This window comes from Pristiophorus japonicus, chromosome 14, assembly GCF_044704955.1.
Source record: "Pristiophorus japonicus isolate sPriJap1 chromosome 14, sPriJap1.hap1, whole genome shotgun sequence".
Lineage (NCBI taxonomy): Eukaryota > Metazoa > Chordata > Chondrichthyes > Pristiophoridae > Pristiophorus > Pristiophorus japonicus.
Window position 1 is genome coordinate 97,710,074 of NC_091990.1, and position 27,626 is coordinate 97,737,699.

General features: G+C 43.4%; 1 protein-coding gene across 1 annotated transcript in view; it reads right to left on the bottom strand.

Moving 5' to 3' along the window:
• Window positions 1–27,626, bottom strand: part of pnpla2 (patatin-like phospholipase domain containing 2) — an 83,828-nt gene that overhangs the window by 27,878 nt on the left and 28,324 nt on the right. Inside the window, exons 2-3 of the mRNA XM_070899397.1 lie at window positions 10,626–10,858; window positions 7,076–7,141 (exon numbers count right to left, since the gene is read on the bottom strand). Coding sequence (XP_070755498.1) covers window positions 7,076–7,141; window positions 10,626–10,858 — 299 coding nt within the window. The remainder of the gene's footprint in view (window positions 1–7,075; window positions 7,142–10,625; window positions 10,859–27,626) is intronic.

Sequence of the window (27,626 nt, forward strand, 5' to 3'; positions counted from 1 at the left end):
GAACAAAAGAAATAGGAGCAGGACGAGACCGTTCGGCCCCTGGAGCCATTCAATAAGAACATGGCTGATCTTCTACCTCAACTCCACTTTCCTGCACTATCCCCATATCCCCATATCTTGATTCTCTTAATATCCAAAAATCTATCGATCTCTATCTTGAATATACTCAACGACTGAGCATCCACAGCCCTCTGGTGTAGAGAATTCCAAAGATTCACCACCCTCTGAGTAAAGAAATTTCTCCTCATCTCAGTCCTAAATGGCCGTCCCCTTATTCGGACCCCTGGTTCTAAACTCCCCATCCAGGGGAAACATCCTCCCTGCATCTACCATGTCAAGCACTGCAAGAATTCTGTATGTTTCAATTAGATCACCTCTCAGGCCTAGAGTACGCAATCTCTCCTCACAGGACAATCCCCCATCTCAGGAATCAGTCTGGTGAACCTTCGTTGCACTCCCTCAATGGCAAGTATATCCTTCCTTGGGTAAAGAGACCAAAACTGTACGCAATACTCCAGGTGTGGTCTCACCAGAGTCCTATATAATTGCAGTAAGACATTTTTACTCTTATACTCAAATCCTCTTATAATAAATGCCAACATACCATTTGATTTTTTAATTGCTTGCTGTATCTGCATGTTAACTTTCAGTGATTCGTGTAAAAGGACACCCAGATCCCACTGAACACCAACATTTTCCAATCTCTCACTGTTTAAAAAATACTCTGCTTTTCTATTTTCATACCAAAGTGGATAACTTCACATTTCTCCACATTATACTTTATTTGCCAAGTTCTTGCCCATTCACTTATCTGTCTATATTCCTTTGAAGTCTCTTTGCATCCTCCTCACAATTTACATTCTCACCTAGCTTTGTATTATCAGCAAACATGGATATATTACATTTGGTCCCCTCATCCAAATCATTGATCTAGATTGTGAATAGCAGAGGCGCAAGCACTGACCATTGTGGTATCCCACTAGTTACAGCCTGCCAATCTGAAAATTACCCGTTTATTCCTACTCTCTGTTTTCCGTCCATTAATCAATCCGCAGTCCATGCTAGTATATTACCCCCAATCCCATAAGCCCTAATTTTGTTTAATAACCTCTTGTGAGGTACCTTATCAAATGCCTTCTGAAAATCCAAATACTCCACATCCACTGAACCCCCCCCCCCACCCCCTTATCTAGTCTGCTAGTTGCAACCTCAAAAAACTAGATTCTAGCATTTTCCCTACTACTGATGTCAGGCTAACTGGATTGTAGTCAATATTTTCTCTCCCCTTTCTTTCTTAAATAGCAGGGTTACATTTACGACCTTCCAATCTGCAGGAACCTTTCTAGAATCTATGGAATTTTTGAAGGTGACAACCAATGCATCCACTATTTCTATAGCCATCTCTTTCAAAACCCTAGGATTTATCGGCTTTCAATCCCATTAATTTCTCCAGTACTAATTTTTTACTAATACTAATTTCTTTCAGTTCCTCATTCTCCCTGGACCCTTTGTTCTCCGCTGTTTCCAGGAGGTTTTTTGCTTCTTCTTCCGTGAAGACAGACACAAAGTAGTTGTTTAATTTCTCTGCCATTTCCATTTTCGCAATTATAATTTCTCCTGTCTCAGCCTGTAAGGGGGCCACATTTACTTCACATATCTATAGATGTGTTTACAGTCTGTTTTTATGTCTTTCACTAGTTTACTATCATATTCTATTTTCTCTTTCTTTATCAATTTCTTGGTCCTCCTTTGCTAAATTCTAAAATCCTCCTAATCCTCAGGCTTATTGCTCTTTTTGGCAACATTATAAGCCTCTTCCTTTGATCTAATACGATCTTTAACTTCTCGTTAGCCACGGTTGGACCACTTTTCCTGTGGGTTTTTTGTGCTTTAAAAAGGAATATATATTTATTGCAAATTTTGTATGAATTCTTTAAATGCAAGCCATTGCTTGTCTACCGTCATACCCTTTAATGTAGTTTCCCAATCTACCTTAGACAACTCACCCCTCATACCTACGTAGTTTACTTTGTTTAGATTTAAAACTCGAGTTTTGGATTTAACAAAATCACTTTCAAACATAAAATTCTATCATATTATGGTCACTCTTCCCTAAGGCCACCTTTACTACAAGGTTATTAATTAACCCTTTCTCATTGCACAATACTAGATCTAAAATAGTCTTCTCCCTAATTGGTTCCTCAAAATACTGAGCTAGAATACTAGCTTGTATGCATTCCATGAATTAGTCTTCCACATTATTACTGCAAATTTTGTTTGCCCAGTCTATATGTAGATTAAAGTACCATTAAAAGCATAAACAATGACCACATTAAGAAATAACGTACATTTATATAGTATCTTTCATACCTTCAGGACTTTCCAAAGTGCTTTACAGCCAATTAATTACAGTTACCATTGTTATGTAGGCAAATCCATCAACAAATGTGCACACAATAAGGTCCCACAACAGCAATGACATAAATGACCAGATAATCTGCTTTTAGTGGAGTTAGTTGAGGGATATGTGTTAGTGAGGACACTGGGAGAATTCTCTTGCTCTTCTTCAAATATCTCCAACTTAGCAGGCAGATGGGGCCTCAGTTTAATGCATCATCCAAAAGATATATTTTTCAACAGTGCAGCACTCCCTCAATACCACACTGAAGTGTCAGCCTGATTATTTGCTCAAGTACTGATGTGGAGCTTGAACCTTCTGAATCAGAGCCAGAAGTCCTATCACAGAGCTGAGCTGCCACCTAGAAACAGAAATGTACTCAAAATTCAAGGAGTTACATCCTCTTATTTCCCCCCCATCTATATTGTGCATCTGATTGGGTAGCTAATTTTACTACATTGGGGAACTTTGCTTACATTTAGATCCAATCTCCAACCTGTCCATATCCCTCTGCAACTGGTCCACTTATTCTGAATTATTTATAAACAGCACCAAATTTAGTATCAGTGACAAACTTGGGGAGCCTAGTCACTGTCCCTTCCTACAAATCATTCATCTATACTAAAAACTACAATGACTCCAGAATGGATCCTCAAGGTGCCTACTAGTCACCTCTTTCCATGTTGATACTGTCCCTTAACAACTTCAAAAACTTCCCCCATTGTGTCGTTTTACCTTGTAATCTTCCATGTTAAAATGTTTTCTAAAGTTTATCCTGCAACTGACTCAGTGATATCCTCAAAGATTTGTCAAGTAAGATCGGCCACATTCTTGACTTATCATAGAGTGCATCTCCTGATACTTCCCTAATCTCTATTTCAGGATGCTTTCTATTATTTTGCCCACTATTGATTTGAGCTCACAGGTTTTTTTTCTTCCGTCTCTGCAAAGCACCTGGAATCGTTTTCTACGTTAAAAGCTCAATATAAATGCATGTTGTTCTTTTGGCCCATGAAGAGTGGCATTTTGGTGAGCTGCTGGAGAGCTACTTGTGCCTGTGGAGTCCTACTCCAGCAAGAGAGGTTTTAATTGAAAAGTAAATTAAAGGCTGCTAGCCTCCCTGCCTACATTCAATCCTGGGCCTGTCACATTATCCATCGGAGAGATAAGTGATGAGGCATAATGGAGACATGGAGGACAAATTGGAGAGATAGACATTATGTCAGAAGGGCACTTTGTACTTTATCAAGGCTGTATTGTTTGCTATAAGCCAATCTGTCCTCAGTCATCATCATCATCACTGGCAGTCCCTCGAAATTGAAGAAGACTTGCTTCCATTCCAAAAGTGAGTTCTCAGGTGACTGAACAGTCCAATACAGAAATTACAGTCTCTGTCGCAGGTGGGGACAGACAGTCGTTGGAAGAAAGGGTGGGTGGGGAGTCTTGTTTGCCACACTCTCCTTCCGCTGCCTGCGCTTGTTTTCTGCATGCTCTCGGTGACGAGACTCGAGGTGCTCAGCACCCTCCCAGATGCTCTTCCTCCACTTAGGGCGGTCTTTGGCCAGGAACTCCCAGGTGTCGGTGGAGATGTTGCACTTTATTAAGGAGGCTTTGAGGGTGCCTTTGAGGGTTTCTTCTGCCCACCTGGAGCTCGCTTGCCATGTAGGAGTTCCGAGTAGAGCGCTTGCTTTGGGAGTCTTGTGTCTGGCATGCGGACAAATGTGGCCTGCCCAACGGAGCTGGTCAAGTGTGGTCGGTGCTTTGATGCTGGGGATGTTGGCCTGATCAGGAACACTGACATTGGTGCGCCTGTCCTCCCAGGAGATTTGCAGGATCTTGCGGAGGTATCGTTGGTGGTATTGCTCCAGCGACTTGGTGTCTACTGTATATCGTCCACCTCTCTGAGCCATACAGGAGGGTGGGTATCACTACAGTCCTGTAGATCACTTTCCATACCTCGGGAACCTATTATCAGCAAGAGCAGACATCGATGACAAGGTTCAACACCGCCTCCAGTGCGCCAGCGCAACCTTCGGCCGCCTGAGGAAGACAGTGTTCGAAGATCAGGCCCTCAAATCTGTCCTCAGTAAAAGAGAGACAACAAACATCATCACGGAATGCACAAGGTTGCTGTGCACTTGAGGATCAAATAACATCCAGCAGAGAGAGTGAAGCTGGAATGGTTTACACAATTAGTCATGCTGAACCCCTTCAATGTTAAGAGCTTTAAACAAATTTTCAAAAACAAACTTTGTTTTATACATACAAATGGGTTTTCATTTTACTGTTGGAATTTGCAACTTCAGCTGCCTTGCAGAGTTTACATACACAGTAGTGGGGGAGAGGAAGCATTGACAAACACGGTCAAATATCATCAAAGTTGGAATGGGATCAGCAGATAGTAATCAGGGGATTTATTGCAAAATTAACTTTCCCAGAATCAGTGCACCATTGTATAACATTGTGGTTCAGCACTTGCTTTGTAACGTGAAATGAAGCAAATTATCACTGCAGTACAAATCAGGAGTTAACAAGTTACATTTCATCAGCTTCATCTCTCCGATCATTCATGAAAGTCTGCGTCCAAAAACTCACACATAAAAAACCCAACTAATTGGCAGCACTGCAGATGCATTAGAATTCCAAGGATCATGTGAAGGAGGACACTTTCTTGCCAATTAATTCCCCAGTTTATGCTTTTAAATATATAGTATTAACACAAAGCAACAACTTGTATGGTGTCTTTACCAGATGATATGTTTAGCAACTTTGAGGAAGATTCTGAAGACAAGGGAAGGATACAAATGGGGCAGTCGGATGGAGGGGTTGAGGGTGGGCTCTTTAAAGGGGGTGTTGATAAGAGTTTTTAAGATGGGGGGAAAGACTACATTTGAGCAAAGAGAGCTATTAACAAAATTCACAAGCCTGGGGGCTAGGATAGGTAGTGGAGTGGTCAGTAATTTAGTGCAGAGAGGAGAGGATTGAGGGAGCAGGGGATGGGTCTCATGGAAAAAAATTAGTTTAGTAAGGGGCAGAAGAGGACAAGAAACTACTGAATGATAGGGAAGGTGAAAAATTAGGGCTTGGGTGATTAACGGTGTGGGTGGGGAAAGGGACAGATATAGTCTTAGCCTTAACAATAAAGAAATCCATTTGATATTAGAAATAAAGGGAGCCAAGGGAACATATTGGTCTGTTGGCAAATGGTAATTAAAATGGCTTCATTTTATAGCAAGTCATATACTTGGCAAAAAATATATAAATAAAAAGGATTAAAATTCCAGCAGCCTAGTAGCTTTAAAAATGTGCACAAGAACGGAGGGGACTTTTCTCCCCTCTGCACATTCACAAACAAGAGTTTAGTAAAACTCTAACCCAGGGTATTCCTTTTCTGTTTTTAGAAAAGGAAACAACGAGGGAGGCATGATTTATAGAATATAAATGATAGATTTTCGTTAAAGGAGATCTTGGGGTAGAGTTTCCGTTTGGGCGCAATCAGCGATCCAGGCACAAATTACACCCAAAATTACACTAGTTCTGATAAGTGGTTTTTTTCCCTTCGAGTTTCCATTCAAACTCATTTGCATTTCGCCAAACATAAAATCTGCCATGAACCAACACAACCGGGCTGCATTTTAGAACTTCATTTTTTTTTGCTTTTAAGAAGTATTCCTCGACATACTTAAGTGGTAATTTGGTGCAGTTTGATTAAAACAGCTGAAAATGGGTTTAATCACAAAAAAATAAGTATTTCAACCTGTGAGTAATCTGCTTTTAAATAAATGAACAATACACAGAACCATTTGCTAGTTATATTGGAGTACAGTAATCAGTTTCTTAGTCATTTAAAAACTATATATGGAAAGGCTTTTAAAAAGGTGCCATTTAGTGTCCTTGCACTTAAAAAGTACAGCTTAACTTTAAGCGTCTACTCGAAGGCCGGCACATGGGCACAATTAGCGGAAACTCACAATAACGATTAATTCGATCGGGGGTGGCGGGGGGGGGGGGGGGGGGCATGGCCACATTTGTGAGCGGGCCAGCTTCTAACGCAATGCTTTTAATCCAGTGCAAAAGATCGCGGAAACGCGATTAATGTTGAACGTAACTTGCGCTTAAAATTCTGCAATTGAGCGGAAACTCCAGGGCCTTATGTCTAGTGTGTGTAAGCATAAAAATCTGAGAGCTTTCTTAAGGGCTCACCAAATGAAGGCATTGAGTCGCTGAGCCATACAGACCAAGATCGATTCCCAGTCTATTGCAAACTAGTTGATCTCAGCCAGGGTGGAGGCCAGGATGCTACAATATGCCTCAGCATGCCTGAACTAAGGAAGTAAAAAAATGGTGACAGATCCTGTTCTTGAACCCAGGTGGGAGTGTGCACATGCACATCAGTTGAGAACAGGACTGGGTTTGCTGTGATGCTTGCTGCAGCTTGCCAATAATTACTTTCTGAGGGGGAAAGCGAGAGAAATGAGAGAGAGTAAACTTAGAAAAAAAATATGAAACTTTGCTGAATGACAGCAGTAATTTAATATATTTATTGTGAAAGGGGAGGCAGATAAATCCAGATTAATTTGGATTTTCTATGTAATTTGATACTTAACAGTATTATTTAACATCCTGGTCAAACTCCAGATCATTTTCCTCATACTTTCTACTCACAGTTTAACTTACCACTCCTTGCAGTGTTGGTGGTATTAGTCCACAGTACACAGGAATAAACGTGCTGCATATACAGGCCTGCAAACAGATCAAGAGATATTTTTAATGAGCTGCCAGTGATACAACTTTTATGACTGGGAGTATAAAAATAACTTATGCCATTATGCTCTGCTGGGAATCTAGGGAATTTGGTAGATTAGGACAGTACTTTCACGAGTAGAAAGTCCAGGCCAGAAAGCTTATTGCTTTTAGTCATTAAGGTTTTGGTTTCTGGTGCATGGATGTGGGGAGGTCTTTGTTCCACTAGTTGCAATAAATGGGGATTATCCATACTTGTGGTATGGAAATAATGTTTTTGAAAGATTCAATGCAACATTCCACTAAAAGTAACCTTTAAAAATATATTTAGACACATGCACATTGTAACATGTCTTAAGCACACCAGACTTGTACTTTTTCCTCTCAAATAAGTACAATCTTTGATCACTGTCTAAGGTTGGACCAAATGCTTATTGTGTATTGCAGTAGTAAGCACTTCAGGAAAGCTAATTCATTCTTATTTTATCCAATTAAATTAATCTCAACCAGAAGTGAATTTAAATCCTTATTTGGTTTCCTGGAGCACAATCAGATAATAGACAACTTAAATTTGTTTGTTTTTATGCAATCAATACAAGTCAGTAAGTTATTTGTATTTTTTGATCAAGAGAACTCCTTGCTCTCTGTGTTCCGGTGAACATTTCTCCCTCAAACAATACACTAAAAACAGATTAACTGGTTGTTCATCTTATAGATGTTTGTGGTATTTTGATGTATGCAAAATGGCTGCTCCTACATAACCTACATTCACCTACATAACCATCACTATGCTTCAAAAGTAATTAATTGTACATGAAGCGATTTGAGACATGAGAGATAAACCGAGTATTATATAAAAAAGTATTTATGCAAAATAAAGCATTGTCTTATTATTTCCAACATTACATGAACTCTGGATCAGTTCCAATGGATTGGAGGGTAGCTAATGTAACCCCACTTTTTAAAAAAGGAGGGAAAGAGAAAACAGGGAATTATAGACCGGATAGCCGGACATCAGTAGTGGGGAAAATGCTGGAATCAATTATTAAAAATGTAATAGCAGCGCATTTGGAAAGTAGTGACAGGATCGGTCCAAGTCAGCATAGATTTATGAAAGGGAAATCATGCTTGACAATTCTCCCAGAATTTTTTGAGGATGCAACTAGTAGAGTGAATAAGGGAGAACCAGTAGATGGGGTGTATTTGGACTTTCAAAAAGCTTTTAACAAGGTCCCACACAAGAGATTAGTGTGCAAAATTAAAGCACATGGTATTGGTGGTAATGTATTGACATAGATAGAGAACTGGTTGGCAAACAGGAAGCAAAGAGTGGGAATAAACAGGTCCTTTTCAGAATGGCAGGCAGTGACTAGTGGGGTGCCGCAAGGTTCAGTGCTGGGACCTCAGCTATTTACAATATATATTCATGATTTAGACGAAGGAATTGAATATAGTATCTCCAAGTTTGCAGATGACACTAAGCTGGGTGGCAGTGTGAGCTGTGAGGAGGATGCCAAGAGGCTGCAGGGTGACTTGGACAGGTTAGGTGAGTGGGCAAATGCATGGCAGATGCAGTATAATGTGGATGTGTGAGGTTATCCACTTTGGTGGCAAAAACAGGAAGGCAGATTATTATCTGAATGGTGACAGATTAGTAAAAGGGGAGGTGCAACGAGACCTGGGTGTCATAGTACATCAGTCATTGAAAGCAGGCAGTGAAAAAAGCAAATGGCATGTTGGCCTTCATAGCGAGAGGATTTAAGTATAAGAGTAGGGAGGTCTTGTTGCAGTTGTACAGGGCCTTGGTGAGACCACACCTTGAGTATTGTGTGCAGTTTTGATCTCCTAATCTGAGGAAGGACATTCTTGCTATTGAGGGAGTACAGCAAAGGTTCATCAGACTGATTCCCGGGATGGCAGGACTGACATATGAAGAAAGACTATCAACTCGACTTATAGTCACTGAAATTTAGAAGAATGAGAGGGGATCTCATAAAAGCATCTAAAATTCTGATGGGATTGGACAGGTTAGATGCAGGAAGAATGTTCCCGATGTTGGGGAAGTCCAGAACTAGAGGTCACAGTCTAAGGATAAGGGGTAAGCCATCTAGGACTGAGACGAGGAGAAACTTTTTCACCTAGAGAATTGTGAACCTATGGAATTCTCTACCACAGAAAGTTGTTGAGACCAGTTCGTTGGATATATTAAAAAGGGAGTTAGATGTGACCCTTACGGCTAACGGGATCAGGGGGTATGGAAAAAAGGCAGGAGTGGGGTACTGAAGTTACATGATCAGCCATGATCATATTGAATGGTGCGCAGGCTCAAAGGGCCGAATGGCCTACTCCTGCATCTATTTTCTATGTTTCTATGTTTCTATTATCTGATGGAATTCAGCCAAGTTTCAATTGCGAACTCAACAAGAATTTCCAGATTGGATGAATGCCTCCAATTGTAATAGCTCAGTAGTTCCATCTACAGTATAAAATAGGAGACCACTGAAGGTTTCAAGCCTTTAAATGGCATCACTTTAGAGCGCCTACAAAGAAAATTCCCACAGCTAAATTGGGGAACGCGTGCATGGAGGTCTTTGTTTGAATGCCACTCTGTCATGATCCCAATTCAAATGTAAAAGAGTGTCTAAAACATTATTGAAACTCAATATGATAACAGAAGTAAATTCATCTTCTAACAAACCGATCAGACGATTGAGCCAAACAGATCAGGATGGTCACAGGTTTGGTCCTTGCCCTGTGATAAGATGATCTCAGCCAAAGCTGCAATTGGAATTATTCTTAGAACCCTTGTGCTAATAAAAAAATTAAAAGTCCACCAGAGCTTCCACTCCTGATTACTTTCCAGTGACTCATACTGGAAAGTATGCCAGTGGAAGATGGGCGAGGACAAATCTGGGCTTGGCGGTAGTTTGTTCCTTCTTAGAATCATAAAGTAGTACAGCACAGAAGGAGGCCATTCTCCCCCATGGTTGAATGGCTTGCTAACACTCCAATATCAAAGCGCACTTAATAATGGCTAATTGAACTAGGTAGCACTATACCATGAATTAACACCTTCAGGATAAAAGAGTTTGGAGGGCGGGGGTGGGGTGCGGACGCAAAGTAACAGAGGAAAGGAAAAAAAGAGACATTTAAATCAAGCCTATAATTCCAAACAATGACCCAAACAGCAGATCAATTTCAGGCCAAACTTAAACTGACAAGAAACCAGCATGGACACTGCCATGATTTGTACCCATGTGCAGTCATTACACTGCAGATGTGCAAGCAAAGTTCACCATCCACAATAAAGACTGTTCCTGAATCCAGGCCTCATGATTATCATTGAAAGCCACAAATAGGAACAAGAGTAGGCCATTCAAATGAATCAATCGGGTACACAAAGTGGGAAATTCCCAGAGATTAGAACCTTTTCCATCCAAGCAGAAAGTGTAGGAAAAAAAACAGAAAAATATTTCTACTTCACCTGTACAAGCTCCTCTTTACTTTTGAACACAGTTACCAGCACATTCTCTCCATCAGACACGCGGGTCAGCGAAATGCCCAATCGGCCCGTTGCAAGCTCGTGTGCATTGTCTGGAAGTTCTTTGTAAAGTCGGCTACGGATGATCTTCACTAAATTAAAGGAAGGGTGGAGTGGACCCAGAAACCTCTTGCGTGCTTCTTTAGAAACATCAATAATATTTGCGCCAGATTCTCCTGCAAATTAGTTTAAAAAAAAATGTTTAGTAAGTGTGTATTTACTAAACCTTCCACTGAAAGTTCTTCCGTAATGTGTCACACCAGTCCAGTGCTCTTAGCCTGTGGCCTATTTTTAAAGACAATCCCTAGTATCTGTTGTTAGCTGGTCTCAACAGGACAGTAAGGCACTGTAAGTGACATCAGCACCCTTGGGTTAGGAAGGAGAAAATCATTCAGATGATACTGCTATTGGCGATCCTTGCTTGAAGTGCACTTGTGCGGACACCATATGAGAATAGGATGGCGCGCAGCTGTGAAGCTCTCCGTGGTCTGTGCTCACACAAGAATAATAGCTACCTAGGCCATTTCCAGAGGAGAACCGTCCTTATGCAACCACCCCAGCAACAGGCAGTATCTTCAAAAGATCATTTTAAACAAAAACACCCACTCAATTGGTTATATATACGTAAAAAGAGTTACATTTCCTCAGCATTAAGGCTCACATATAAACAATGATCATTTCGGCAAAACGCTCAGGATGGGGGAGGGTGAAGCAATATCTTTGGAATTGTACCCAAAGGATGGGAGAAGAGGAGAAAATTAGCAAAATGGGTGGGATGGGGGGGGGGGGGGGTGGTGGAAGAGCTCAATGAATACAGTTCAATGACTTTAATTCCTGACTCTACAATTAATTCTCAAAAATGCTGCTTGTTGGTAACAAGTCTTTGACAAGCTTGAGTGTAAATGAGAAGAGGGAGAAAAATGATCGTGGCAGTTGTGTGAATGCAATTGTTTAACAGGAAAATAAAGCAGAAGGCATGTACATTATTAAAATGTGAGCCAATACCATTTCTCACATCAACTGCATCTTGAATATGTTCAACATCATCTTCAAAATAAACGCATAATGCAAATTAATTTTCTTCAGTAAGGTTTTGATTAGATCCAACTTAAAGCAACATGTTCCACTGAAAGCTTTTTAATATAACGATAACGGTGCTAATTGTTTCCTCAGAACAGGTTCTTTGAAAATGCGTTTGGGTCCAGCACAAAAGTTCCATAGTTGGCAGTTACATCTGCCTCAGAACACCAAACACTTCAACATCTGTGAATGGTCCACCACCATTGGCACAGATGAAGTCAATGAACTGCATAGGTCCTTCCTGGGGCTTTGCCTCTCAGGAGGTACACGAGTGCCAGGAGTTGACTCAGTCTTTAATGGTCCCCTCCCTCCCAGTATGTTCGGGCAAGGGACACAACTCCTTTTTCCTCCATAGGAATTTCCTTGTGCCAAATTAAGGTGCAAACTTATATTCTACCTGTTGTATATGCAGACTATGGATGTACTCTCTGTGTAGTCACTGTGTGGTTGCATAAGATGGAAACTTGTTTACCTGATGTTCTATCAATAAGGTTTACACTGTGTATATACACATGCTATAACCACTAGAGGGTGCAACTGGTGGAGACCGGGGATTTCCTGCCCTGGTGGCAGGGCCCACTATAAAAGGCTGCACACCATGCTTGTGCCTCACTCTGGAGTTTGGAATAAAGGACCAAGGTCATTACAGTTTGAGTACAACACATTGCCGCGTGGAGTCATTCATCAGTACATTACGGACATAATACTACCACTTAATGGTGCAGCTTGTTAGCATGTTAATACAGTACACCACCAAGCTGTGTTATGGTGCCCATTTATAGTTGCAAATAAAATATTGGCCATAACTCCCCTGCTCTTCTTCGAAATAGTGCCACCTTTTACGTCCACCTGAGAGGGCAGACGGGACCTCTGTTTAATGTCTCATCCGAAAGATGGCACCTCTGACAGTGCAGCTCTCCCTCAGCACTGCACTGGAGGGTCAGTCTAAGTTGATGTGCACAAGTTCCTGGAATGGGACTGGAACCCACAACCTTCTGACTCAGAGGCGAATGTGCTACCCACTGACCACAGCTGACACTTGTCTAGAACATGAACTTCTCATTACCAACACGTTGTTCCGCCAGAGGGACAAATACAAGGCATCGTGGCAATACCCTCGCTCCAAACACTGGCACCTGCTCGACTATGTCATCGTCCGAGCCAGGGATTGCAAGGATGGGCGCATCACCCGCGCCATGACAGGAGCTGATGACTGCTGGACGGACCACCGCCTAATCCAATCCATCATCGACATCAACATAGCCCCAAAGCGGAGGGGACACCAGAAGCAGTGCCACAAAAAGTCAATGCCGGGGGCATTTAAAGACCCTGCTAAGAGAGCCCTATACAGCCAGTGCCTCACAGTTAATCTGGCGTGCCTTGATGACCCTGAGACGCAGCATGCCCACAGCACTTGGTCTGCCCTCCAGGCTTCCATAACCAATGCCTGCGAAGAGACGCTTGGTCACTCAATCAGAAAATACCAGGATTGGTTTGATGAGAATGATCAGGAGATCCAAGAACTAATAGATCGCAAGTGCAGGACATTTCTGAGCCTTAAGCAACAACCCAACTCGGGAGCAGCAAAGCAACATTACAGGCGGCTCAAGGCCGAGGTCCAACAAAAAACCCGGGACCTAAAGAACAGGTGGTGGATGGAGAAAGCACAGGAGATACAACAACTGGCCGACAGCCATGATGTGCGAGGATTCTTCATTGCAGTCAAGGCCACCTACGGTTCAAACTCCCAAGGCCCCACCCCACTGCTGGCCAAGAACGGGGAAACACTCATCAAGGATATCAAGGCAGTCAGGGCCCGCTGGAAGGAGCACTTCGAAAATCTCCTCAATCGAAACTCTGTCTTTGACGCGAGTGTTCTCGACTCCATCCCGCAGCATGTGATCCGCCACGACCTCAGTGAAACCAACGCCGCACGAGGTAGGAAAAACCATAAGACAACTTAAGAACAACAAGGCATCAGGAGCAGATAGAATCCCTGCTAAGGCACTAAAGTATGCTGCCGTGGATACGTGACCTCATCTCTCTCATCTGGAGGGAGGAGAGCATGCCGGGAGATCTCAGAGATGCAGTGATCATGACCATCTTTAAAAAAGGGGACAAGTCCGACTGCAGCAACTACAGAGGAATCTCCCTGCTATCAGCCACTGGGAAAGCTATCGCTACAGTCCTCCTCAACCGTTTTCTCCCTGTGGCCGAGGAGCTCCTCCCGGACTCACATTACGGATTTCGTCCCCTACGGGGCACAACGGACATGATCTTTGCAGCACGACAGCTGCAGAAAAAATGCAGGGAGCAGCACCAGACCTTATACACGGCCTTCTTCGACCTTACAAAGGCTTTTGACACCATCAACCACGAGGGTCTATGAAGAGTCCTCCTCCGTTTCGGATGTCCCCAAAAGTTCATCAACATCCTCCGCCTGCTCCCAGACGACATGCAGGCCGTGATCCTTACCAATGGATCATTACAGACCCAATCCACGTCCGGACTGGGGTCAAACAGGGCTGCGTCATCGCCCCAACTCTCTTCTCAATCTTCTCATTGCCATGCTCCACCTCACAGTCAACAAGCTCCCCGCTGGAGTGGAACTAAACTACAGAACCAGTGGGAAGCTGTTCAACCTTCGCCGCCTCCAGGCCAGGTCCAAGACCGTCCAACCTCTGTTGTCGAGTTACAGTATGCGGACGACGCCTGCGTGTGTGCACAGAGGCTGAGCTCTAGGACATAGTCAACGTATTTACTGAGGCATACAAAAGCATGGGCCTTACGCTAATCTTCCGTAAGACAAAGGTCCTCCACCAGCCTGTCCTCGCCACACAGTACTGCCCCCCAGTCATCAAAATCCACGGCGCAGCCCTGGACAACGTGGACTATTTCCCATACCTTGGGAGCCTTTCATCAACAAAAGCAGACATTGATGAGGAGATTCAACACCGCCTCCAGTGCAGCCTTCGGTCGCCTGAGGAAAAAAGTATTCGAAGACCAGGCCCTCAAATCTGCCACCAAGCTCATGGTCTACAGGGCTGTAGTAATACCTGCCCTGCTGTATGGCTCAGAGACATGGACCATGTACAGTAGACACCTCAAGTCGCTGGAGAAATACCACGAACGATGCCTCCGCAAGACCCTACAAATCCCCTGGGAGGAGAGACGCACTAACATCAGTGTCCTCGTCTAGGCCAACATCCCCAGTATTGAAGCATTGACCATACTTGATCAGCTCTGCTGGGCAGGCCGCATGCCAGACACGAGACTCCCAAAGCAAGCACTCTACTTGGAACTTCTTCATGGCAAACGAGCCAAAGGTGGACAGAGGAAACGTTACAAGGACACCCTCAAATCCTCCCTGATAAAGTGCAACATCCCTACCGACACCTGGGAGTCCATGGCCAAAGAGCGCCCTAAGTGGAGGGCGCTGAGCGCCTCAAGTCTCATCGCCGAGAGCATGCAGAAGATAAGTGCGGGCAGCAGGAAGAACGTGCGGCAAACCTGTCCCACCTTCCACGACTGTCTGTCCCACCTGTGACAGGGACTGTGGCTCTCGTATCGGACTGTTCAGCCACCTAAGGACTCATTCTAAGAGTGGAAGCAAGTCTTCCTCGATTCCGAGGGACTGCCTATGATGATGATGATAGTTGCAAACAGGAGTTGAATCAGTGTAAACCAAACAAAACACTTGGCCTCAGCTTACAACTATCAACAATACTTTTAAAATAAGAACAGGAAAAGACCATTTAGTAATAAATAATATCTACCTTTCTGGTGCCCTTTGTTTATTCTTGTTATGTTTGTAATGTACTTATGAATGACTCCACTAGGCAATGTATTGTACTCAAACTGTCGTGACCTCGGTCCTTTATTCGTAGCTCCAGAGTGAGGCTGCTGCATGGTGGCTACCCTTTTATACAGGCCCTGCCACCAGGGCAGGAAAGCCCAGTCTCCACCAGTTGCACCCTCTAGTGGTGCCAGTATAGCATATATACAGTGTAAACCTTATTGATAGTACATCAGGTAAACAAATCTCCATCTTATGCAACTATACAGTGACTACACAGAGAGTATATCTATAGTCTGATTCAATTAGTTTGACTGCCTGAATTCAAGGAGGTGCAAGCAAGTACTCACCACCCCAATGACCTTCTCGCATAGTGGTTTGTCTGCTCTAATGCAGTTTACCAATTCCCATTTGTACTATGCAAAATAGTCCTGGGTGGTGCTCTGCATTGATTTACCATGCACAGAATTCCACACCTCCAACATAGTGTCTCATACAATCCTAGTTTAGCTAGCCCCAGATACTGTATTAAATTTTAAAAATGTTAGAAATTCAAAACAATTTCTGCATTTATTTTGTCTTTGCAGAACTCCTGTCCAAGGTATGCTGGCACATTTGAAGCAGTTGGCTTAATTTTCCAGTCTTTCTGCTGCCAATTTTCAGAGAAGTGCTTTGAAACATGCCCGGGGGTTGGCTGCTAGCTCGCAGCAGAGGCTGTTACATCAACAGATTACAGTCAACAACTAGTGCATGCTAAAAATCCAACCCGGGAAGAATGGCAGCATTGGGAATCCACATTTTCCGGCCTTGTGGAGGCCTTGCAGAGAAGCTAAAAACAAGTACCTTCCCCACAACCCCCCACCCCTATTAGCCCTCCAACAGATCACCACTTCTACTGTGTCACCAACACTTATCTTCTGTCACTGTTCAGAATGATTCGACAAGTGTTTTTCACATAAAACTTATAAAACTAGTGTGTTTGTTCAAAAGCTTTTGCATACTAAGTGATGAACAGTGGCTGTGTTAATGGACTGACACTGTTAATGCAAATATTTTGAGATTGCTTTAACCAGTATCACGTATACCAATCATGTCAGAAGAAAGGCATGGGTTTCCCTGCTGATCGATTTTTCATTCATCTGTCCAAATAAGTGAAGCTCATTATGTAAGCATTATGTAAGGCTTTGAATGTGAGGCCATTACTTTGGTGCCAAATCTATGTGTACGCATCAATCTGGAGTACTTTGAAATCTGGATAAAAAGTGAAAGCCACTTATTCCAAGCCAACTTCATCACCGGTGGCTTGCAGTTTTGGTTAAAAAGTAACAATGCAAGTATACATTAAAAAACACACTTCCAGAATTGAGGGGAACTAAACATTTTAATTACATTACTATCAGTTATGACCAATATTTCACTTAAAAAAAACATCTTTTATCTACAGATTTTTTAATCCTAATGCTTGCAGCACATTTTGGCCTTTGCTATTATCAAGAAGCATTTTAACTGCTACAAACTGGGATCAGAATATGCAACATCATTGAGTATTAGTGCTTTTTAAAATGTGAAGGCTCCTTCCCCAATATTCAAGTGCAACTAATGAATGTTTTCATATGGTGTGCAAGTATTTTGATACTAGTACATTATTGCATGTATTACAAATGGTGTCGAGCTTCTTGAGTGTTGTTGAAGCTGCATTTATCCAGGCAAGTGGAGAGTATTCCATCATACTCCTGACTTGTGCCTTGTCGATGGTGGAAAGGCTTTGGGGAGTCAGGAGGCGAGTCACTAGTGTTTGATCTTTGTGGGCTGTCGAGGTGTGTACCATGGAGTCTGGGGGACCAGGAGCAACAGGCACAGTTTAAATCTCTTCCCATCACTGTGGACATGTTTGAACTTGTTGGTGCTTGCAACTCTTGGTGTTCTGATTTAAGATTTATCCAGCAGACAACAGCACTTTTCCAAACCTCCAACCCCACAGATATCAAACGGGACAAGCCAGGCCCTTAGGAATGTAGAACAGAGTCCCCCGGGCATGGTGGGAAGCATGTGGCCCAGGGGCCATGGTTTGGGCACTCCTGCACCACAGCATCCAGCTGTTGCTTAAAGGGGTCCAATTCCAATGATATGTTGTATCTTTCAAAACTGCAGATCAGAGGGAATCAGGATGGGAAAATTTTGGGTGGAGACCTGGACTGACATGAAATTCTTCTTCTGGGACATTGTATACTATGGGCAACGAGAGGCACTCTCCATTCTTATAACAGAGCTTTGTAGCGGTTCTACTGGAGCTGTTGTGCACAGAGCAATTTTCCAGTCATCCTAGCTAATCCTTGCCATTGGATAAAGGCCGACCTCCGTCAAGTCCATATGGTGGTTGATGTGCAACGGTCACCACACGTTAAAAAAATCCACGCACAGGCATCTTCCACCCTTTCAATTGGAGCTCAGGACTGGAATATCGGGTCCTTCAGAAACATCTGTGAACTCATGTGGAAGCAAATCATCCTAGTTTGAGGGACCACCTATGATGATGACGACGACGACGACGACGACTAGTACATTTGAAAACTATGTGGGTTATAATGAAGATAGTGGGGTATCTTAAAGCAGATTCTAAATAAAATGAATATTAATTGCCTAAATAAAAAGTTACAAATTAAATTGTGTTTAACCTCAGTGGTACAATTTCTGTTTCGACCTACAACCGTACAAAGTTATCAAACTAATCACTGGCTTTTACAGTAAATCCTGTGAACTGCTCGAGAAAATTGCTACTCTCAAAATCTATCCCTCCATTGATTAAGGACAAAAAAACATCTTCAGGATGTTTTATGAAACGTTTAAAAAAATATATATATATCTTGAGACTATAACACAACAAAGGTTCTCCTCACTTAAACTGAAATCAGCATTTGGAGCAGTGTGTAATTGGAACATTGATCAGAAAGAAGTGGTCTGTACAGTCCAGTGTGAAAGGTTGCACTGGACCTCCCATTTCAGTACGAAGCCCACCCCAATGCATGGGACATTACGGCAATTTTCAGCTCTTTGGCTTATGTTTCCGATCGGAGCCGTGTTGGTGTGGGGAGAGGAGTGAAGTAGCCGCCACTAGTGGGTGGAAGTAGGGGCGGGTCGGAGTGGCCGACGCTCCAAGTCATCAGCGCCGCACCGATGAAGTCATCGCGCTAGCATGTCACACCGTCCCTTCCCTTCAGTTAAAGGAGAGGGCCACTGCGAACTGTGTAGCCACTTTAGTGGCAAACACTGGGCCATCAGGGAGGGTTTCAGCCGGACCAGCAGTGTGGCATTCAAGAGGGGGTGCCAGACTGCTTGTTGGCGGGCTTAGTTGTCCGTTCGACCTGGCAGTCGGCTGACAATAAAGAATAAAATGGATTCGCCAGCAGTGCCACCTCCCCTTTATGGGCGACCATGCCGCCCAGCCACAAAAAGGGGCCAGACAGAGAAAGCTGTCAGTGGCACCGACCGGTGGCAGCGTCGATCCCACGGAGCAATTCCGCACGGGGCAATTTCCAAAATGGGGGCGCCACCGGTCAGTAAGGGGTCAGCGCGTGCATGACCAGACGGGAAAACAGGCAGGACAGTCCTCTACACCACTCTAAAACTAAAGGGCAATATACAAAATGGCGGCCCCCTCCGCAGCAACCAGTCTGCACCAATCCGTGGCCGCCGCTTTCAGGTGGCCATGGACCTTATAGAAAGGTTCAATTTGAACCCCGTAATGTTTTTGGAACTTTTACTGACATGGTTTGGAAGAGATTTGGTTTTAACATGCGTTACGATATTGACCAACGGTAAGATTCCACTTACAAAGGGTTAACTGCCAGGGTACAACATTTTTTAAACAATATTTGAAGTCATTCAAGATGCTAATTAGGAAGCAATTCTGTATACCTCAGCAGTTTGCACCATGGTGTTAGGATGGTTTTCACTCATTATACTTGGCAGAAGATTTCACTGAACAGAACACTGGAAGTTTCTGCACTAAGGGGAGGGCTTTTCATTCAAGGCAGTAACTTTGGTGCGCAGCTCGTCAGACCAATCGTGACACACAGTTGAAGGAGGGACCACAGGGCAGCCTTTGTTTTCTCTTTCTCCCTCTGGAGGGGAAATGGGACACAATGGGAGAGCAGAGAGATTCCCTCTGGGAAGTCAGTCGAAAACACTCATGTGGGCTTGTGTGCAGCAAAGTGAGCCCCTATTGCTTGCATCCTAAAGTTAGTACCAGTTAACATATCATCATCATCATAGGCAGTCCCTCGAAATTGAGGAAGACTTGCTTCCACTCTAAAAGTGAGTTCTCAGGTGACTGTACAGTCCAATATGGGAATTATAGTCTCTAACATGTGGAGCAGACAATGGTTGAAGGAAAGGGTGGGTGGGGAGCCTGGTTTTCCACACACTCCATCCGCTGCCTACGGCCGATTTCTACTTGGTCTCGACGATGAGACTCGAGGTGTTCAGCGCCCTCCCAGATGCTCTTCCTCCATTTTGGGCGGTCTTGAGCCAGGGATTCCCAGGTGCCGGTGAGAATGTTATACTTTATCAAGTATCACAGATGAGTACGTGGCTTGAGCAGTGGTGCAGCAGGGAGGGATTCAAATTCGTGGGGCATTGGAACAGGTTCTGGGGGAGGTGGGACCAGTACAAACTGGACGGTCTGCACTTGGGCAGGACCGGAACCAATGTCCTAGGGGGAGTGTTTGCTAGTGCTGTTGGTGAGGAGTTAAACTAATATGGCAGGGGAATGGGAACCAATAAAGGGAGACAGAGGGAAACAAAAAGGAGACAAAAACAAAAGACAGAAAAGAGATGAGTAAAAGTGGAGGGCAGAGAAACCAAAGGCAAGAAACAAAAAGGGCCACTGAATATAAAAGGGCTGCAGGAGGGGTCAAAACTAAAAATCATGGTTTAAAAACTAGGATGAAAACACTCTACCTAAATGCACGCAGCATTCGAAATAAAGTAAATGAGTTGACGGCACAAATCATTACAAATGGGTATGATTTGGTGGCCATTACAGAAACATGGTTGCAAGGTGGCCACGACTGGGAATTAAACATACAGGGGTATCTGACGATTCAGAAAGATAGGCAAGAAGGGAAAGGAGGTGGGGTAGCTCTGTTAATAAAAGATGATATCAGGGCAGTTGTGAGGGATGATATTGGCTCCAATGAACAAAATGTTGAATCACTGTGGGTGGAGATTAGAGATAGTAAGGGGAAAAAAGTCAATGGTCGGCGTAGTTTATAGGCCCCCAAATAATAACTTCACGGTGGGACGGGCAATAATCAAGGGAATAATGGAGGCATGTGAAAAAGGAACAGCAGTAGTCATGGGGGATTTTAACCTACATATCGATTGGTCAAATCAAATCGCACGGGGTAGCCTGGAGGAGGAATTCATAGAATGCATATGAGATTGTTTCTTAGAACAGTATGTAACAGAACCTACAAGGGAGCAAGCCATCTTAGATCTGGTCCTGTGGAATGAGACAGGAAAAATAAACGATCTCCTCGTAAAAGATCCTCTCGGAATGAGTGATCACAATATGGTTGAATTTGTAATACAGATTGAGGATGAGGAAGTTGTGTCAGAAACGAGTGTACTATGCTTAAACAAAGGGGACTACAGTGGGATGAGGGCAGAGTTGGCTAAAGTAGACTGGAAACAAGGACTAAACGGTGGCACAATTGAGGAACAGTGGAGGACTTTTAAGGAGCTCTTTCATAGTGCGCAACAAAAATATATTCCAGTGAAAAAGAAGGGCGGCAAGAGAAGGGATAACCAGCCGTGGATAACCAAGGAAATAAAGGAAAGGATCAAATCAAAGACCAATGCGTATAAATGTGGCCAAGTTTAGTGGGAAACTAGAGGATTGGGAAAATTTTAAGCAACAGCAAAGAATGACTAAAAAAGCAATAAAGAAAGGGAAGATAGATTACGAAGGTAAACTTGCGCAAAACATAAAAACAGATAGTAAAAGCTTTTACAGATATATAAAACGGAAAAGAGTGACTAAAGTAAATGTTGGTCCCTTAGAAGATGAAAAGGGGGATTTAATAATGGGAAATGTGGAAATGGCTGAGACCTTGAACAATTATTTTGCTTCCGTCTTCACAGTGGAAGACACAAAAACCATGCCAAAATTTGCAGGCCACAGGAATGTGGGAAGGGAGGACCTTGAGACAATCACTATCACTAGGGGGGTAGTGCTGGACAGGCAAATGGGACTGAAGGTAGACAAGTCCCCTGGTCCTGATGAAATACATCCCAGGGTATTAAAAGAGATGGCGGAAGTTATAGCAGATGCATTCGTTATAATCTACCAAAATTCTCTGGACTCTGGGGAGGTACCAGCGGATTGGAAAGCAGCTAATGTAACGCCTCTGTTTAAAAAAGGGGGCAGGCAAAAGGCAGGTAACTGTAGGCCGGTTAGTTTAACATCTGTAGTGGGGAAAATGCTTGAAACTATCATTAAGGAAGAAATAGCGGGACATCTAGATAGGAATAGTGCAATTAAGCAGCCGCAGCATGGATTCATGAAAGGGAAATCATGTTTAACTAACTTACTGGAATTCTTTGAGGATATAACGAGCATGGTAGATAGAGGTGTATCGATGGATGTGGTGTATTTAGATTTCCAAAAGGCATTCGATAAGGTGCCACACAAAAGGTTACTGCAGAAGATAAAAGTACGCGGAGTCAGAGGAAATGTATTAGCATGGCTAGAGAATTGGCTGGCGAACAGAAAGCAGAGAGTCGGGATAAATGGGTCCTTTTCCGGTTGGAAATCAGTGGTTAGTGGTGTGCCACAGGGATCAGTGCTGGGACCACAACTGTTTACAATATACATAGATGACCTAGAAGAGGGGACAGAGTGTAGTGCAACAAAATTTGCAGATGACACAAAGATTAGTGGGAAAGCGGGTTGTGTAGAGGACTCAGAGAGGCTGCAAGGAGATTTGGATAGGTTAAGCGAATGGGCTAAGGTTTGGCAGATGGAATACAATGTCGGAAAGTGTGAGGTCATCCACCTTGGGAAAAAAAAAGTAAAAGGGAATATTATTTGAATGGGGAGAAATTACAACATGCTGTGGTGTAGAGGGACCTGGGGGTCCTTGTGCATGAATCCCAAAAGGTTAGTTTGCAGGTGCAGCAGGTAATCAGGAAGGCAAATGGAATGTTGGCCTTCATTGTGAGAGGGATGGAGTACAAAAGCAGGGAGGTCCTGCTGCAACTGTATAAGGTATTGGTAAGGCCGCACCTGGAGTACTGCATGCAGTTTTGGTCACCTTACTTAAGGAAGGATATACTAGCTTTGGAAGGGGTACAGAGACGATTCACTAGGCTGATTCCAGAAATGAGGGGGTTACCTTATGATGATAGATTGAGTAGACTGGGTCTTTACTCCTTGGAGTTCAGAAGGATGAGGGGTGATCTTATAGAAACATTTAAAATTATGAAAGGGATAGACAAGATAGAGGCAGAGAGGTTGTTTCCATTGGTAGGGGAGACTAGAACTCGGGGGCACAGCCTCAAAATACAGAGGAGCCAATTTAAAACCGAGTTGAGAAAGAATTTCTTCTCCCAGAGGGTTGTGAATCTGTGGAATTCTCTGCCCAAGGAAGCAGTTGAGGCTAGCTCATTGAATGTTTTCAAGTCAAAGATAGAGAGATTTTTAACCAATAGGGGAATTAAGGGTTACGGGGAGAGGGCAGGTAAGTGGAGCTGAATCCACGACCAGATCAGCCATGATCTTATTGAATGGCGGAGCAGGCTCGAGGGGCTAGATGGCCTAATCCTGTTCCTAATTCTTATGTTCTTATGTTCAAGGAGGCTTTGAGGGCGTCCATGAAGCGTTTCCTCTGCCCACCTAGGGCTTGCTTGCTGCAATGCTCCATCTCAGTTAACATAGAGACAGCTAACACAATAGCTTTCACTAAGAATGATAACATGAATGGGTGGTTTGTTATTTTATGGTACAAAGAGCAGTAGGAAATAGATGCATCTCAGTGAAAGACTGAGTTCTGTTCATTCATGTATTCTAGTAAAATAAATTAGTTTGTTGGTTTACAACCTAGCAAGAGGGCTCTTCAGTCTGCCTTCCAAGATTGGACGGCACACATGGCAGCACATGCAAGATTACCATGTCCAGAACACATAACAAGGAGTTACAAGCCACTGATTCATGTTATCAGTTATCTAGATATTAGGCAGTAAAGGTTCACTTCATATCCTACAGGAGTGGAGGTTTGCTTACAGGAGTGACTGGTAACACTGTCACAAGAATATTTACCACAGACCTGTGAGATCTGTAATAAAAGACAGACGAGAGAAGCTGGGGTTGTTCACCTTGGAGCAAAGAAAGTTAAGGGGAGATTTAATAGAGGTATTCAAAATTATAAAAAAGGGGTTTTGATAGAATAACTAGGGAGAAACGGTTTCCACTAGCAGAAGGGTCGAAAGCCAGAGGACACAGATTTAAGGTAATTGAAAAAAGACCAGAGGGGAAAGGGGGAGAATTTTTTTTGTGCAGCGAGTTATCTAGAATGCACTGCCTGAATGGGTGGTGGAAGCAGATTCAAATAGTAACTTTCAAATGGTAACTGGATATATAGTTAAAAAGGAAAAAAAAATGCAAGACTATGGTGAAAGAGCAGCAGAGTGGGACTAATTGGATAGCTTTCAAAGAGGTGGCACAGGCACAATGGGCTGAATAGCCTCCTTCTGCGCTGTATGACTATTCTAAGTGGACTCTTTAGTTGGACTAAACAAAATAAAGGAAACAAATATTGGGGAATGATAGCCTGACTGAGTTTACAGGTATCACATCATCATCATGGGCAGTCCCTCGGAATCGAGGAACATTTGCTTCCACTCTTATCATGAGTTCTTAGGTGGCTGTACAGTCCAATACGAGAACCACAGTCTCGGTCACAGGTGGGACAGACAGTGGTTGAAGGAAAGGGTGGGCGGAGAGTCTGGTTTGCCACACGCTCCTTCCGCTGCCTGCGCTCAATTTCTACATGCTCTCGGCGACGAGACTCGAGGAGCTCAGCACCCTCCCAGATGCACTTCCTCCACTTAGGGCGGTCTTTGGCCAGGGACTCCCAGGTGTCAGTGGGGATGCCGCACTTTATCAGGGAGGCTTTGTGGGTATCCTTGTAATGTTTCCGCTGCCCACTTTTGGCTCGTTTACCGTGGACGAGTTCAGAATAGAGCGTTTGCTTTGGGAGTTTCGTGTCTGGCATGCAAACTATGTGGCCTGCCCAACGGAGCTGATCAAGTGTGGTCAGTGCTTCAAAGCTGGGGATGTTGGCCTCGACAAGGACGCTAACATTGGTGCGTCTGTCCTCGTGGTACATCACCCGTGGGACTGTATTCAAGAAGGAATGACAGAAATGAGAGAGAAAATATTGCAACGTCAACATTAGAACCGGGTTGGTAATAAATATTTTTCTCATGTCTGCAAGGCACAATGACATGCATTTTTATTTTATTATGTTCTGATCATATTCCATTTTTTAAACTGCTAGTACACTGGGCCGGCAAACAGTGGCGTGCCGGACAACAGATGCCTTTATTTCACTTCCTTAACATCTAATGGTAAAACTATTTCTTCATTTCCCACAACTTCCGTTCAGCTGCTATCAATCATTGTTATTTCCCTTCTAAATCTTTCACAATTTCCATATTCGTATCCGGTGATGAGAATGATGGCTCATTTCTCTTCTTAAAGGCCACAGCAGCTGAGAGGAAGGTAGTCAAAATGAAGAAACAATTTTGTTATGTATGCAATAATGGTTCAACCAAGTACAGTTTAACTAAGCAAGGTACAACCTTGGCTCTCTTTTATTTTGGCCCCAAAGTGCCTGACTCTCAAAATGGCTGGCCTTTTATACCTGAGCAGCACCATGTGGCCTCCAACAATGACTACAAACAGAATGTACAGACATGACAAGTTTGATAATCATATGTTATGGAATTAAAGAGACTATTTTAGGTTTTGTCTTACACAATAGCGTTTGGGTGGTTGTTAGGAGGAAGCCAAAGCAAATGTGTGAGGGACAGAGCAAAGTGTATACTTTGTAATCTCGATTTTTGAGGTTATGTGGGCCCTTGCTGGGGCCGAGTGCACGTCTCAAAATCTGACATGCAGATTATTGTGCCGGTCTTGGAGTGTGCTGCATTTTGTAGTCGAAATGTTAGCTTTTTAAGAGACACTACTGAAGTTAGGAATGTAGTAGTAATAGGGGACTCAATAGTCAGAGGTGTGTCAGTCCAGAAAAAGAGTCCCAGATGCTTTGTGGCCTTATAGGTGCTAGGGCAAGGGACAAATCAAAGGGACTATGCAAGTGGACGGAGAGCAGACATTAATCGTGGTGCATGTGGCAGCCAACAATATAGGAAAGGAAAGGCCTAAAGTCTTGCAGAAGGAGTTTAGGAAGCATGCTTAGCAGCAGAACTCTGCCAGTCACATGCTAGAATAGGGAAGGATAGCAAAATTAGGGAGCTTGTGTTTGCCTAAATGAGTGCTCATTTTAAGAAGCATTGGCACCTTTTTAAGGGGAAGATGGAAACCTTTCTGCAAGTATGGGTGACATCTGAACAGGAAAGGTGCTACAAAAACAGGTAAAATGGATAAATAGGAAAGTGAAGAGCCATTTAAACTAGGAAAAAAGGAAGGTAACCAATCAGAAAGAGCAAGTAGAAAATTGAATTAAATATACAAGTAAAGAATTTTATTCTTTAGAAGGAAAAACAGAAGGAACGAGGAGGAAAATGAAATTGACCAGATACAAGAAAGAAAAGACAGGAAGGAATAAGGTGTTATTCCTGTCATTAGGTGTGAATGTGGACAAAAAACGGCAAGTGAAAAGCAGCCGCATTAAATACAAACAAAAAATAAGTGCTTAAATTGCAATGCCCAGTGTGGGAAATTAACTGGGGGAATTCGAAGCAATTGGGCCACAGGAAGTTATAGGTTAAATAGCACCGACAGAAACCTCACCGCAAATTGGGCAGGTGTGGAAAATAAATCGATTGGGCTTTAATTTTTTTTTGGGGGGGGGGGCGCGGGGGAGAACACAATAGGCGAGAGGAGGAGAAATGGCAATATTAGAGAAGGAGGGAATTGATAATGTAGAGTGCACTGATGTGCATTAAAAAAGATTCAGAGTGAATATGGTTACAGATCAAAGATTTTAAAAGGGATAATATAGTAGTGAGGTTGCACTCCAGACTCCCACTGTGAAAAGGATTTTTTTTTTAAATCCATTTATGGGATGTGGGCGTCATTGGCAAGGCCAGCATTTATTGCCCATCCTTAATTGCCCGAGAAGATGGTAATGAGCTGCCTTTTTGAACCCCTGTAGTCCGTGTGGTGAAGGTACTCCTACAGTGCTGTTAGGTAGTAAGTTCTCGGAATATTGACCCGACGACAATGAAAGAACGGGGATAAATTTCCAAGTCAGGATCGTATGCGACTTGGAGGGGAACATGGAAGTGGTGGTATTCCCATGCTACCTTTGCCCTTCTGGGTGGTAGAGGTCGCGGGTTTGGGAGGTGCTGTCGAAGAAGGCTTGGCGATTTGCTGCAGTGCATTATATAGATGGTACACACTGTGCAGCCACGGTACGCCGGTGGCGGAGGGAGTGAATGTTTAAGGAAGTGGATGGGCTGCCAATAAAATGGGTTGCTTTGTCCTGGATGGTGTCGAACTTCGAGTGTTGTTGGAGCTGCATGCATCCAGGCAAGTGGAGAGTATTACATCACACTCCTGACTTGTGCCTTGTAGATGGTGGAAAGGTTTTGGGGAGTCAGAAGGCGAGTCACTCGCTGCAGAGTACCCAGCCTCTGACCTGCTCTTGTTCCCACAGTATTTATGGGCTGGTCTAGTTAAGTTTCTGGTCAATGGTGACCCCCAGGATGTTGATGATGGTAATGCAACTGAATGTCATGGAGGGGTGGTTAAGACTTTCTTTTGTTGGAGATGGTCATTGCCTGGTACTTGTGTGGCGCGAATGTTACTTGTCACTTATCAG